This window comes from Notothenia coriiceps, unplaced genomic scaffold (genome assembly GCF_000735185.1).
Source record: "Notothenia coriiceps isolate Sejong01 unplaced genomic scaffold, NC01 NC01_scaffold00038357, whole genome shotgun sequence".
NCBI classification, from domain to species: Eukaryota; Metazoa; Chordata; class Actinopteri; order Perciformes; family Nototheniidae; genus Notothenia; species Notothenia coriiceps.
The window spans coordinates 52247-66466 of NW_011371058.1; the positions used below are offsets into that span (position 1 = coordinate 52247).

Here is a 14220-nt window from a genome sequence, read left to right on the forward strand (position 1 = left end):
AAATAAGTTCCCAAAACGGTCGGAACCAACTCTACTTCTGGCCCTCAGGCACAAGCCCGTGGGTTTCTACTGAAGTTATGAGTCTTCTGAAAAGGCTCACTGATTTGTCACATTGTTACATCGTCACATTTTACTGAAGGCTCTCTATACTTTTCAGGTACTCAAAGACACTTTACATGCTAAATAATATATAAACACAACAATAATTACAGATTATTGGCAGAGTTAATAGAATAAATAACATATAGTGTAGGTACTACATACTTAGGTATTCCAGGTTTCTATTCCACTTCAATCATTTGCCAAATTACAAAAACAAAAAACAAGAGGTTAAGATTGCATTTTCATCAAAACCACTAGATCCTGCCATCCTTCCCATGATGAACTACTAACTTTAATTAAAAGTTCAATAAAAGCAGGATCTCTGCAAATGATCATGCCAGGATGCCAGGTTTGTTTTTCCAAATCAGACCACTATGTTATTTGGAAGCAAAAATCGGAGGGTCTGTCTTAAATAGCAACATTAAACCAGCAGAGTCCTCACAGTGTGAAAAGCGCACACTTTAGTAACGAACATCCTCACAGGGACATCTTTTCCACAGAAGGTCATCTGCTCTGTTGCCCCACAGCGGTGCACTTATGGAGCAGTAAATAGCCTTAGCCTGAGCACTAGGCAGGCGCCAAAGACGCACTGCCATTCGAGGAGTTAATGAGGTCTAAAGCAGGGGTAGTGGGCCCTGCGAACACACTCCTGGACACAACACATCCAAGTGGACAGCAGCCGCTCAAGTGGCTAATTGGGAGAGTGGTAATCAGGGAACACAACAAACATCGCACCTACTGTGTATCATCGACCTTGACTCCAATGCCAACACACACAAACACATACATGCTCAGAGGGGGAGAGAAAAACAAAGAGGGAGAGGAAAAGCAGACACGCTGCATGGAGCCGTGAGGCATCACATTAGCACACACTGGCCTCCATTTTATCTCCTGTGGTCTTTGTCAGTGTTGCCTTTTTACCAGTTGGGAGCCGGCACAGAATTGTGTGTGTTGGATTGGATTTAAAAAAGGCAGGGATTCCCACCTTTTGTCTATACAGATTGAAAACTGAATATGCTTAGATAGCAGTTAATGAAGAGCCAGTGTTAACAGAAACACCTTCCTCCCCTGTCATTGTTTATCATCATCGTCTAGGACAGGGAAATCTATTATTTATCTGGCTGACCTTCTGATTTATCTTGTAACCCAACATGAACACAACAAGTGTAAAAAGCACCTTTGGGTCACATCTACACTCACGAAGCAGGAATGAAACAAGAATTGTAGTGCTGCACCTGCTGAGAGTTGTAGAGATTAAATCAGAGATGAGTCTGCTCAGTCATGAGATTATGGAGACTTGTTTTTGTGTCTCTTCACCATGACCATATTCGCTTTCCAGCCAATGGTTTTACTCGTTGATATCGCTGATCTACAGGGGACAGTAACATGCTAGCAAAGTAGTTACAATTAGTTTTGAGCTAATAACGACAAGAAAGAGGAAGACATCCATAGTAAACATAGTACGCACTGCAGTGAGGGGCTTCTCATGTGCTTAGGTTAACTAAGTCTCTTTGATGTTGTTTTTTCACCCTCCCCAGATAACCTGTGCAATGGAAAGTTCCACAAGCACCTGCAGGACCTGTATGCCCCCCTGGTGGTGCGCTATGTGGACCTGATGGAGTCTTCCATTGCTCAGTCCATTCACAGAGGCTTTGAAAGAGAATCCTGGGAACCTGTCAAGTAAGGATGCCTTCATTCACTATACTGTTAGCTATCTTCTTCACCCGCAGTGAGGATGTGTTCTGTACAATTTAGATTTTTAAAACACATTGTTAACACAAACATTGATATGTCAAAAGAGAATTATTATCAGTTATTATGTGAGCAGGTTAATAACTGTCAGATGGCTGATATGACAGCGGCAGATTTGTATTTTGCTTTAATATACGGCCGTTTAATCTTTAGTTTAGTCTTCTTTCCAGTGTGCTGTAAATAAATGTAAAAAGAAAATTAACAGTGAGGAAATATCCAAAACACATCATCAATGCCAATCAACAATATCCCTGTTGAAATTGTAAATAATATCCAGCCTGTCCTCCTCCAAAAAACGACCAAATAGGTCGATCGTTCAGCAGCTTATTACGACCTAAAGTCACGTTTTAAAGTTTAGCACCTCTAGTGGTCGTGTAAGAAACAACAATTTGCGGCATATGCTCCCGTTGATTGCAAACGCTCCGGAGGGTCGTATATTCACAAATAACCCTCTCTGGAAAATCCTAAATTGTATTATAGTTAAAATGCTTTTTGATTAGATTCCTAGCGAGAAGTGTATATTGTACTTTTAGAATCCGTCCAGTGGATGTGTAGGATCTATAGTTTGATAGATATTACGAAGATGATTTGAGGTCTCGTCAGGAGAACGTTAATATACTACGTCTTTCCCCACAGCGTCCATGTAAAGTTGGCGTCAACCCTCACGGGGTGAAAACGATGGGTTACGTATTGTAACCCTAGTTATATAAGCACAGGCGGAGCCCTCTACTTGACTCTATGGGTACTGCCCTTGACCTCACTATGCGAGCGTTCACCTACTGAGATATTTATAAATGTAGCCGCCTCCCGGGGGCGGGCCTACCTGAGTGCGTGCGCTGGCCACGCTTCCCGACACCCTACACCCTCTTCAGCGAGCAGCATAGGACAGACAGGGCCCCCTAGTAGAGGGCTCTGCCTGTACTTATATAACTAGGGTTACAATACGTAACCCATCATTATATCTCACAGGCTCCGCCCTCTACTGGACTCTATGGGGTGGGTGGAACCCTGATGGATACGAAAATACCTTGAAATTATTTAGTTTGATACCTAAGTTAGCCATTGTTGTGCCAGTCCACAAATCCGGGGACACAACTGATGCAAACAACTATAGGCCCATTAGTATTTTACCTGTCATGTCTAAGATCTCTGAGAAATGTGTAGCTGAGCAATTGGCTGGACGGTAAAATACTAATGGGCCTATAGTTGTTTGCATCAGTTGTGTCCCCGGANGTGTGCCTTGGCACCCTCATTGGTCATGTGCGCGTTCGTGTGTGTTGGAGGAGGAGCTCTGTAAGGAAGTGGCAGATTTTCTCTGGTCTTGTATTTTCTAATTCTAGCGCACTCGAGCTGGTTTCTCCAAAATGACCTACAACACCTTTAATATGTGTATAAATTCAGATAAAACCTATTATGTATTTTTCACATTATAGATGATTCGAATTTTCTTGACTTCCTGTAAAAACCTAACAACCAAGAATGGAAAGAAATGTGGATAATAAAAAGATTCCACGTTCAAGCCAAGGACATGTGTGTGTGTGTGTCAGGCTGCAGAGGCTCATACACACTGATAACTATCCGCCATCCAGCTGGGTGAAGATAAGCCGGGCGTGTGTGTGAGGTTAGCACTGGGCCCTGTGAGAGTTTCTACTTTGGGCTTTGGGAGGTTGACATTGGGCAGAGTGCTGGATTTACTCCTGTGGAGAGAAGCATTATAACACAAGACAAAAAAAGGAGATGCTACGTCAAAGATGATTCACATGAAAAATAACTGAAGATACACCTCAATGAAAAAAATGTATTGCGGGTTCAATTTAAATGCCCACATCTTCTGTACCTACTAACCTTATGTCAGTGGTCTGTAAGATGTTAAATAAGTATACACATTAATATGGGCAATTACATGTAAATATATGCCCCACATTGTCATGCAAATGTGCAGGGTAAGATTACTTTACAACTGCTAATTTGAAGCAGTTGCCAGTGTTTGCTCTCATGGTGTGTTTGTTATAACGTTACGTCCTCATCTGCATATTGTCCTGTGATGTAGTTTCACTGTTGTTATGGTGCACTAGCTTTAAGGTTGGACAGTTATCACCCTCACCTCATAATAATGCTTTGATGTCATTTAGTTACATTTTGTTGTTGTGGGTGAATGTTGTTAGCTTTTTGTACCTGTTAGCCTCTCTCCTGATCTACATCAAGAGTAAGACTTTGCACTTATTGGCTGGAGAAAGTGAAAACATTATTTTCTGAGACAATGTCTTAGGTAGTGTGGATTGACACCAGAGAAGCTGAGATGATACTTTCATCTCTGTGGTGCAACCAAACATCAACATAGCTTGTTTGTTTGTTTGTTTGTTTGTTTATTTACTTAAAGGACAGTTCACATTAATCCACATTGCTGTAAATGAGCCAGTATTAGCCAGCAGGATAATTTTCAACTGTTGTCCCTGGCAAGATGTTAAATGACCAGAACAAGACTAGAGAAATAAAAACATAATTAAATAGAGTACAGCAGACAACAGCAGTACAACAATAAATAAATAGCAGTACAACAATAGAGTGGAACAAACAAACATGCAAACAGATGAAATATCATCATACCTTGATACAGTTAAAAGTGTTCACATTTTTGATTGTTTAAAAGCCAGTTCTTATGATTGCGGTTAAATGTATGATAGGAGGTGTTATTCCTTATCTGTATTGGTAGTGTGTTCCAAAGTGTTGATGCCCTCACAGAGAAACAGTGTTTACCAAAGGAACTGGACCTACGAGGGACTACCCTGGGGGTGCCTTGCCGTTTAGAATTTTTAAAATGAGACATGCATCAGTGTGTTTTCAAATATTTCCCCAGCTGAGCAGGTTATGTTTGTCCAGGATGTTGCAATGGTGGTATAGCTTAGGTTTTCTGTCCAAAACTTTGAGAGCTTGTTTGTGAAGTGACAGGATAGGCCTTAATGTTGTGCTATTCGCCTGGGTCCAGCTGGTCATACAGTATGTTAGGTGGGGAAGGATCATGGCAGTCATATAGAGTTTTGCTACAGGTGTTGTCAAACAGTTCCTTATATATCTAAAGTGTGCTAGATTGTATTTAGTTATTTGCATTACCTTTCTCACTTGTTTTTTGAAGGATAAAGTAGTGTCAAGGATAATGCCTAGATATTTAAAATGTGTAACTGTTTGAATGACCTCCCCAGACACATAGACCTTGGGTTCACAGTNGCCACTTCCTTACAGAGCTCCTCCTCCAACACACACGAACGCGCACATGACCAATGAGGGCACGAGATAAGTTTATGCACAGATGGAAGGCTGACAGGCAGGTAGGCCATCCAGTTATTTTAGTCGGGCCGGCTCAGATGATTGGTCGTGCTTTCTACAGCGCCACGGCTTCCACAGATGACATTTATTATGGATTTTTGGTCAAAGCACTTAAGATATTCATTGCTATCGGGACGTTAAGAGTATTCCATGGAATATAACAAAAAGTGTATCTCGAGCCGGTTTCTCAAACTTACCTACCCCACCTTTAAATCTATAGAAACATTGCAGCTCCTTCAGAGTGAACAGTCGGTAGTTCTGTATCATCAATTATTAAATCATGAAATCGAGCTCATTAAAAGTATGGACTGTAAGTAGAATTTCTGTGGCCCTTTAAAAAGAGTGAATAATGTGTAACAGCCTCTGATTCCACTGAGGAATCTAATAATAATATGCATGTGATCTTGAGAGTGCTATCATTAAAAGCACTCTGCATATCTCTGCAAACACTTGACATATCATCTATAGCACCTTGAAAACTTAAGCGAAAAGCACCAACAACGGGGCTCAGAGGTGTGAAGCTGCTCTGAGCGGCAGCCTCCTGCAGAGTGTCACTGCAGCACATCCGGACTGTTCCCTCATCAGGAATCTGGAGGATTTGAAAATACCAGCCCCAAAGTTTGAATTGTGAAAAAAAATGATGAGTGCTGCATTTCAGCCTTTATATTTAGAAACTAATTCACTTTTCAAAAAGAAAGATGCCTACAGATATGGCAGAACTGTCTCTTTTGTGCCTTCAAGAATCAGTAGTGTAAAGAAGACAGATGGCTTTACAAAAAGGTTTCAGTTTAGGAGTGCATACATTAATGGTCTATGCTAATATTGACTTATCACGTTTCACTATTCACGTTCATGCCAATGTCCCGGCATGGTGTGTGTGAATGAATGGAGAAGGCAGTGACCTGGAAATTAAATCCCAACAATTTCCAAATGTTTTTCTGATTTTACTGGAAAGATGCAAATACTCAACGAAGAGGCAGAAAAAGAAAAAAAGGAGCAACTAAAAGAAGACCATCCTAAATGTTCACAACTAGCAGGCGTGAGGCTTTACCAAACAGATCTGTTTACCACATTCTCTCCAATTTTATGATCAATTCATAACATTTTCCATGCTCGTTAATGCTCTATTTGAGAAATTTAGATTTTGTTCTTACGATGTATCAATTTTCATGAATTTCATTACTATTCACTGTATATATTTGTTATTTTAACTTTTAAATAATTTAAAATTATAACTAATATACTCGCCTAGGAAACATTTAGAAAAACAACTTGTTTAGGACATCTAACCCAGCAGCTTTAATAATAGTCATAATCATGTTATTCATCGTAGCGCTTTTCCAAGTGCTCAAAGCGCTTTACGTTACATTATATTACATATATTATTCATTGAATACATTCCACACTGTGGACAGCACCCTCAGGAACAATTTGGGGTCAAGGGTCTTGCCCAAGGACACAACGGCATGCTGACTGCAGTGGGGGTCCAGGAGGGATTGAACCTGTCCTAATTGACCAGGATACAAATGTCAATTCACACCACAGGATGAGAAGCAGGTCATTTAAAAATCATGTGAAAATCTAAATGTCTGCCAAAATGTAAAGTATTTACGGCTGTGAATCCAGTTTAAACTGGCAGAGGCGATCTCTGACTGTCCTGGTTACAGACTTGCATCTTTCCACATCTAAAGCTTTCCCCCGGGTACCTGAAGCACCCTGTCCTCTCGTGTGTCTGAATGTCCCTGCACTGTGGTTCTGTCTGAGCCACGGTTGAGTTTAAAACTCTTCATGGAAGTCATATTCTTGATAAAATGGTCAGTGGTGTTCAAAAACAACCAGCTACACTGTTGTTGTAAACACTGGTCTGAGCAGTCTCCCACCTTGCCCTCCCATGTGACCCCTGAGCCACAGCCCTGTCCTAGCCTCCCTGACACTCTAACCTGTGAGCCTCTCATTACATTGCATTTAACTGACGCTTTAATCCAAAGCGACTTACAAAAGTGCACTCTCCCTGCAGTAATGGCTCGGGAACGTCAGAGGACCTCTTCTGGAAGCTGGACGCTCTGCAGACCTTCATCAGAGATCTGCACTGGCCTGAGGAGGAGTTTGGCAAACACCTGGAGACCCGCCTGAAGCTGATGTCCAGCGACATGATCGAATCATGCGTAAAACGGTAGGACACTGGTCAAATATATATTGGTCTGATTGCAAACAAAAACAGTTGTTACTGCTTGTTTTCTAAGTAAGTTGGGGTTTCGGGGGCTGGAGAGAAATAACGAGATCCAATATGCATCTGTTTCAGCCTGTGGTCTGCACTTTATCCCATTACAGGCCAACTTACTAATAAATCAGTTATATCACAAAATCTGGCACATAAGTTCAGTGTGCCTTTCATAAAAGACAGTAGAAGGTTCAAATTGAACAATCAGAATTAAATATTCAACCAAGCCATGCAATGAAAGGACATGGTGACTGATGAAACTGGCACTATTTCAATCTAGTTAAAAGCTATATAAAATACATTTTCTTCCAAGGAAGAAATAAATGCAATTACTTTTGAAATAAGCAAGAGATGTACCCAGCTAGCAGCGAACGTTCTCACAACTTTGGCTAACGTTACCTACAGGTTATAATAATGTTTTAAAGAAACGTTTTAATCTGATGTTCAGATAACCTTTTTAGGATGTTTATTATTTCAAATAATTTTCCTATAAGGTTTAAGGTTAAAGAGCATCTTGCAGGTTTTTATTTTTTCTACATTTATGCTTAAACTTGCTTGAAAATTACAATTAAAAAAGTGAATGCAGGATTTGATAGGTTTTACGAGACATAAGGGCAGGAATTCAGAGGGAAAGGAGCAATTTTGAGCTCTGCTCTTAAAAACGGCTTTTTTTTAAGGTCATACGTCAAACGCGTCATATTACATCACACAGGGGACACATCTCCGCTCTCTGACCGCGGGTTTAGTAGAGTTGCGTTGAGTAGAGCGGTTGTGTTTTAAGGAGCTGGTATTTTTCGGTAGTTTTACATTGTATTTCTCCAAACCGCTCTACTCAACGCAACTCTACTAAACCCGCGGTCAGAGAGCGGAGNTTAGTTAGCTTTATAAGTTAAAGTAGTTTCTATGCTTTTATTTTGAAGGCATGTTTTGGGCACTGGGTGATTAGAGCACCTGGTGTAATTGTATATATTGGAGACAGGTGGGTGGTGGGAGCCAGAGCACTAGTAGGCAAACGGTTTTCCACCAGGGTGTTTCGAGCCACAGGGTTTTCCAACCACAGGAAAGGAAAGCCATAGGAAAGGCTTAAGGAACAAACCATAGGAAACCTGTTCATTGCCAATGATATTGGATCATAATAAATGTACAACGGAGAATCTTGTCTGGACCTGGATCATTGCCCCGCGTAAGATCCGCTAACTAGTGCCTCAGCGGCTGTATTATTTTAAGTTAATTATCTGTTTTATTTCTATATGATTTTGGCCGCTACACCTATAATCATTTAACGTCACATCACTTTCGTTTTTAATCTCCTCCTGTGGATGATCACAGGTGGGGTGAATGAAAGTGTGTTGTTAGTAAGTCTCCCTTACAGAGGAGGAGGTGCTGGGCTTACTCACATCAAATAATCTCTCTATGTACACCTCCTCGTTGACCTTCTCCCGCAGCATATCCTGGGAATGACGAACAAACGTCACGTAACCGTCAGCGATGTCCATCCCTGGCTTCTGCAGAGGAGAATAGGGAGAGAGAAAAAGTGAAAAAGTAATACCTCAGTGTAGAAATACTCTGTTACATGTCCTGTATTCAAAATCTCAGTTAAGTGAAAAAAGGAGGAGTTTCTTTGTTACTATACATACTGCCGGGATGCTTGTGAATTTTCATCAGGGGATCAATAAAGTTTATCCTGACCTCAGGTTATCAAACAAATGTACTACAGTATCCATATAGTATAAAGTAATAGGACATTTAAATATTAAAGTTTAGTTCCTTTAAAAGATAGTGTCCACCCCAGGGTTAATGTTATCACCATATTGCCTTAATACTGATACAGAATATATGTGATAGTATCACACAAGGCTTTTCTTCAACACTTAAAACTTCTCGATTGGATGTTAATTAGATAATTTGTCATTATAATAAGGAGTGACAAACTATCAAGAGGCTTTGTGACACAGCTGTCACATTGACATTTTTTTATGGATTTTTTGTCAAAGCACTTAAGATATTCATTGCTATCGGGATGTTAAGAGCATTCCATGGAATATAACAAAAAGTGTATCTCGAGCCGGTTTCTCAAACTTACCCACCTCACCTTTAAGGCAGACTTTAAAGTTGCCCACACTTTATCCTAGCGACTGTCCTAGCATGCTGTTGTTAGCATTTAGTTCGGAACACTGTGCCTAACTCCACACAGAGCTGCATGGCTACTGACTCTACTCTGTCATGAGCAGTATTCAGATTATTTACGTGAGAATACATTCCGATATCACACTGTAAAAACGTAAGTAAAAGTATTTAAGTACGATTAGGACAATCTACATAAAGTATGTAGGGGTACAGAGTTCTCCTTGCAGAAAAAACTGTGAAATATCTTTGAACAAAAACGTATTTTTTTGTTTTAGTTACTTGAATAGAATCTTGGATAGTTTAATCTACACACTATAATCATTTTAAAACAGTTTTTAAAAAAAAGTTTTTATTGTGTGTCAAAATGAATTTATAAAGTAGTAAATACATCACAAAAATTAATGTAGTGGAGTAAAAAGTACAAAGGTTGCCTCCAAAATGTGGTATGTGAGTATAAAGTATTATACCATGAAAGTACTCAGGTAAAGTAGAAGTACCTCAAATGTAATACAGGAGAGAAAATATATTTCAAATTATACTTACTAATAATGATATAACGAGTAATGTATTATTGGGAGAATAAGGAGAAGTGTTGTATCGACAGTGATGTCTCCCTCCGCTCTGGGGGCGGCTGGCCATGTGCAAAGTGAACAGGGCACTGAGACACTGTGCGGTTTGATGGCAGAGCAGACTGTTAGGAGGCCTGCCATGCTGACATCTAAAATATTCACTGAGGACAATGTGTTTGTACCCGGCACCTTAGTTCTCTTTCTTACATCAACAATTCTTACCATTGTCCAGATGAGACGACACACCATAAACCTTTGGGTCTCAGTTTCTCTGTCTTTTCTGCCAAATCATACAGATTCAAAAAGCTCATCGCTAACTGCCAATAAACTTAGTTAACACATCTGCAATGACACTTACAATGTGTAAATTAGAGTCTTTTACCCAGTGGAACTCTTATTTTGTACATTAAGGACACAATTATCGTGCTGGGCTGGAAGCTGCGACCCCTGCCAGTGCACACAATGGCGCGTCACGTTCACTGACAAGGCATTAATTTGAAATTTGGCATGTTGCTACGGCCGTAGTGTTGGCAGCTAATACAGATCTGATGCGTCCACACGCATATACAAACACACAGAAACACACGCAGCCCCAGCGGCACCCTGACAGCTGAATGGGCATGTGTTGCACAACATGGACTCACAATGTGTAGCACAGAGAGCGAGGCACGGTGTCTGGACACATGCATATCAATGGACATTTATGGGAGGAAACATGAGGACATTTGATGTGGAAATACGACAACCAAGGCCATCTGGATTATGGTTCTACATGTGAAAGCATGGTCAAATATTTGTACATCCACAAGAAACAAACACACACGGTCCTGGGGAAAAAAACACCAGGTTCTGGTCCTCTAAACAACCTTAAACGTTTTATTTAAAAATGATGTTGAAATGTAAATTAAATGAATGGAGTGTTAGCCAATGTGTTAATGGTTGTCCGTTTATTTTTACATAGGCGATAAATAATTACATTTGGTTTAAACAGTAATATGAAATGAAGCTCCTTCATTTTATTCCGCGTCTCGTCTCGCGTGTATTTTTACATATGAGTGATTTCAATAAGCAAATGCATGTTGGAAGAGTCTTACTGTATATGCCAGTGTTGTATTTTTGTTCTCTTGCATAAACATAATGCATATTAGAATTTCTCACATTTTCATTTTGGTTTTTGCTTTTAAAAATCACATATTTAGTTTAATTGTGGATTTTATAAATGTTTCCTTTATATCACTCCTGGAATTAGAGCTTTGTGGTTCTGTTTAGACAGCATAAACCCTCATTACGCTGAGCTATCTTGTTTATTTTAATTTTTAAAAGATGTCTGACTACCTTGGCCTCAGTGACACAGCTCTTGCCTGGTTAGAGTCCTACCTCTCTAACAGGAAACACTTTGTCACCCTCAGTGACTGCAGCTCCCCTCCGGCCCCAGTCAACCAAGGTGTACCTCAAGGCTCTGTGGTTGGACCCCTCCTATTCACCATCTACATGCTCCCACTTGGTAAAATCATCTGCCAACATGGTCTCAGCTTTCACTCTTATGCTGATGGCACACAGCTCTATCTCTGCACTAAACCGTCCACTCAGCTCCCCCCCTTAATCCCTTGTCAACTGCCTACAGGACATCAAAAACTGGATGTCATCAAACCTGCTAAAAATCAACAGCAATAAAAGAGAGCTCATGATTGTGGCTCCCAAGGCACAGCTCCAGAAGGTTGGAGACTTGCTTCTCACCATTGACGGCTGCTCCATCTCCCCGTCCACTGAAGTCCACAACCTGGGAGTCATCCTGGACTCCACCCTCTCCTTCCAGGCGCACATCAAATCTGTTACCAAATTCGCCTTCTACCATCTCAAAAACTTTGCCAGACTCCGCCCCTCACTCTCTGACTCTGTGGCAGAAACACTTGTACACGCCTTCATCACATCCCATCTGGCCTACCGCAATGGAGTCCTGTCGGGTTCCCAGCAAAACCCTGGACAGGCTCCAATATGTCCATAACTCTGCCGCCAGGCTTCTCACCCGCACCAACCCATGGCAACATATCACCCCCACCCTCATCCACCTACACTGGCTGACGGTCAAGTCCCGGATTCAGTACAAAACACTCCTCCTCACGTACAAGTCCCTCCATTCCCTCGCACCCCAGTACTTATCGGACCTCCTCCATCCCTACACCCCTACTGTGGAGTCTGCGGTCCTGAGACGGGGGTCTGCTCTCCATCCCCCGCTCTTGCCTCCGAACTGTTGGTGACAGGGCGTTCAGTGTTGCGGCCCCCACCCTCTGGAATGCACTTCCTGCCGAGGTCCGTAATGCTGCCTCCCTGGACATCTTCAAATCCTTATTAAAAACACACCTGTTCACCCTGGCCTTCGGGCCCTAGACCTTTCTTGGTCCCCCTTGGTTCCTTTATTTTTTGTTTGCCCTTTGATTGTCTGTTTGTTTTGTTTGTCCACCATGTACAGCGACCTTTGGGTCCCTTGAAAGGCGCTATATAAATATCATTTATTATTATTATTATTATTATATCTTAACAAAAGCCAGCATCTTTCTCAACCTTGAAGAGTTTTAGTAGCCGATGCTAACAACACATGGTATGCAGGGTAATACCTATTCAAATTAGTTATATCAAGAGGAAACAGGGTTGATTAATGCATGATTAAGTGATAGATAGAAAAGTAAGTAAATCTCACTTACAGGTACATCCACATACTTTGAAGCAGCTTTCACCTGGACAAAGAGGAGAGAGAAGAGGTGAAAAACTGGAAGTGTGTCACAAACACAGAAGCTACTGATTATCTGCAGGAACATGTTTAAAAAGAAAGGGATGATGGTGATGGAAGTGATACTTACTGTGAAAGAAAGGAAGGAAGAGAAGAGCGTTCCTTCGTCATATCTGGAGAGCTTGGCTAACACACCCTCCAGGATGACCACAAACTGAGGAATGGGACAAAAAGAAAAACAAGCAGTGGAATGACTGAAATTGTGAAAATGCAGCAGTGCCACAAACAACCCATCGTCCATCTCAATCAAACGCCTAGTAAAAACCAGGAAGGATTAGCAGTAAAAACGTACTTTAACACCCGTATTATTGATTCATTTAACTTACATACATTTCCCATAAGCAGTATTGCAATGAGGGCAGTCTAAAATAAAGCAATGCATCAGAAAACTGTCCATCTCCAGATTTCCATTCTGTCAGTTCAGAATAAAGATAAATGCTCCTCTATCTATCGACAAAATACTCCAACATCCTTTTCTAGAAAAACATTTAATTTGGTAACTTTTAATCATTTTGTTGTCATTTTGAGTGTTTTGAGTTTGTGTTCATTTTGCATGCTTGTGGTATTTTATTAATTTTCCAAAATGTTAACAATCACTCTAAAACAGCAGCCTGTATAGCTTCCAAAGCTTTTAGTCAGCTTTCCATATATCATGCAGTGAACCTTCTGAAACCTTCTCCAGTACTGAACCTAAACATACAAAGAACATTTTATATTTACAAAAATAGAATAAACAATATAATATTTTCAGCCATACAATATTACATCAAATGCATCTACTGTGTACAAGGACTCCATAATATTGTGTACCTTAGCTACCAGCAGAGTTATCATCTCCTTCACCGTCTCTTCAATCAGATCGTCAATCTGGGAGTGGTACTGCCTCTGCACAGGAAGGAAACACAGAAATGTTCAACACTGTTCAGCACACACACACACACACACACACACACACACACACACACACACACACACACACACACACACACACACACACACACACACACACACACACACACCACCATGTAGACACGTTAAAGGGAAGCACTGGCAGTTCTATATTCATTGATTTAGTATGTATATTCCTTTGTAAGGAATTCATCTGTAAACGTTATATTCTGTAGGAACACACATTTGGCTCTAAATAGTTACTACAGTATAAGATGTTGCTGGTGAGCTGCAAAGCAGAGCTTTTTAAGAAATAATCAAATCTTTACCATGATATTCATGAGCCTCATACAGAACTGAACTAGAAAATAGAGCCCGCTCTGCTACTTCACAAATATGATGGTGTTTCTTTTTTACATTTGAAATAATTAAATAGAACAGTTTAATAG

At 40.7% G+C, this 14220-nt stretch overlaps 2 protein-coding genes across 2 annotated transcripts in view; one reads left to right on the forward strand and one right to left on the reverse strand.

Moving 5' to 3' along the window:
* The window catches only part of LOC104968191 (calcium-dependent secretion activator 1-like), a 56215-nt gene extending 48860 nt beyond the window's left edge, over window positions 1-7355 (forward strand). The window contains exons 14-15 of the mRNA XM_010797766.1: window positions 1641-1782; window positions 7196-7355. Coding sequence (XP_010796068.1) covers window positions 1641-1782; window positions 7196-7355 — 302 coding nt within the window. The remainder of the gene's footprint in view (window positions 1-1640; window positions 1783-7195) is intronic.
* Window positions 7356-8751: 1396 nt separating this feature from the next.
* On the reverse strand, window positions 8752-13770 carry LOC104968192 (calcium-dependent secretion activator 1-like). The gene is made up of 4 exons (XM_010797767.1): window positions 13694-13770; window positions 12954-13037; window positions 12798-12830; window positions 8752-8904 (listed from the first exon to the last, which is right to left on the reverse strand). Exons 1-4 carry the CDS (start codon window positions 13715-13717, stop codon window positions 8752-8754), a joined length of 294 nt encoding a protein of 97 aa, XP_010796069.1. The 5' UTR covers window positions 13718-13770.
* Window positions 13771-14220: the final 450 nt, after the last annotated feature.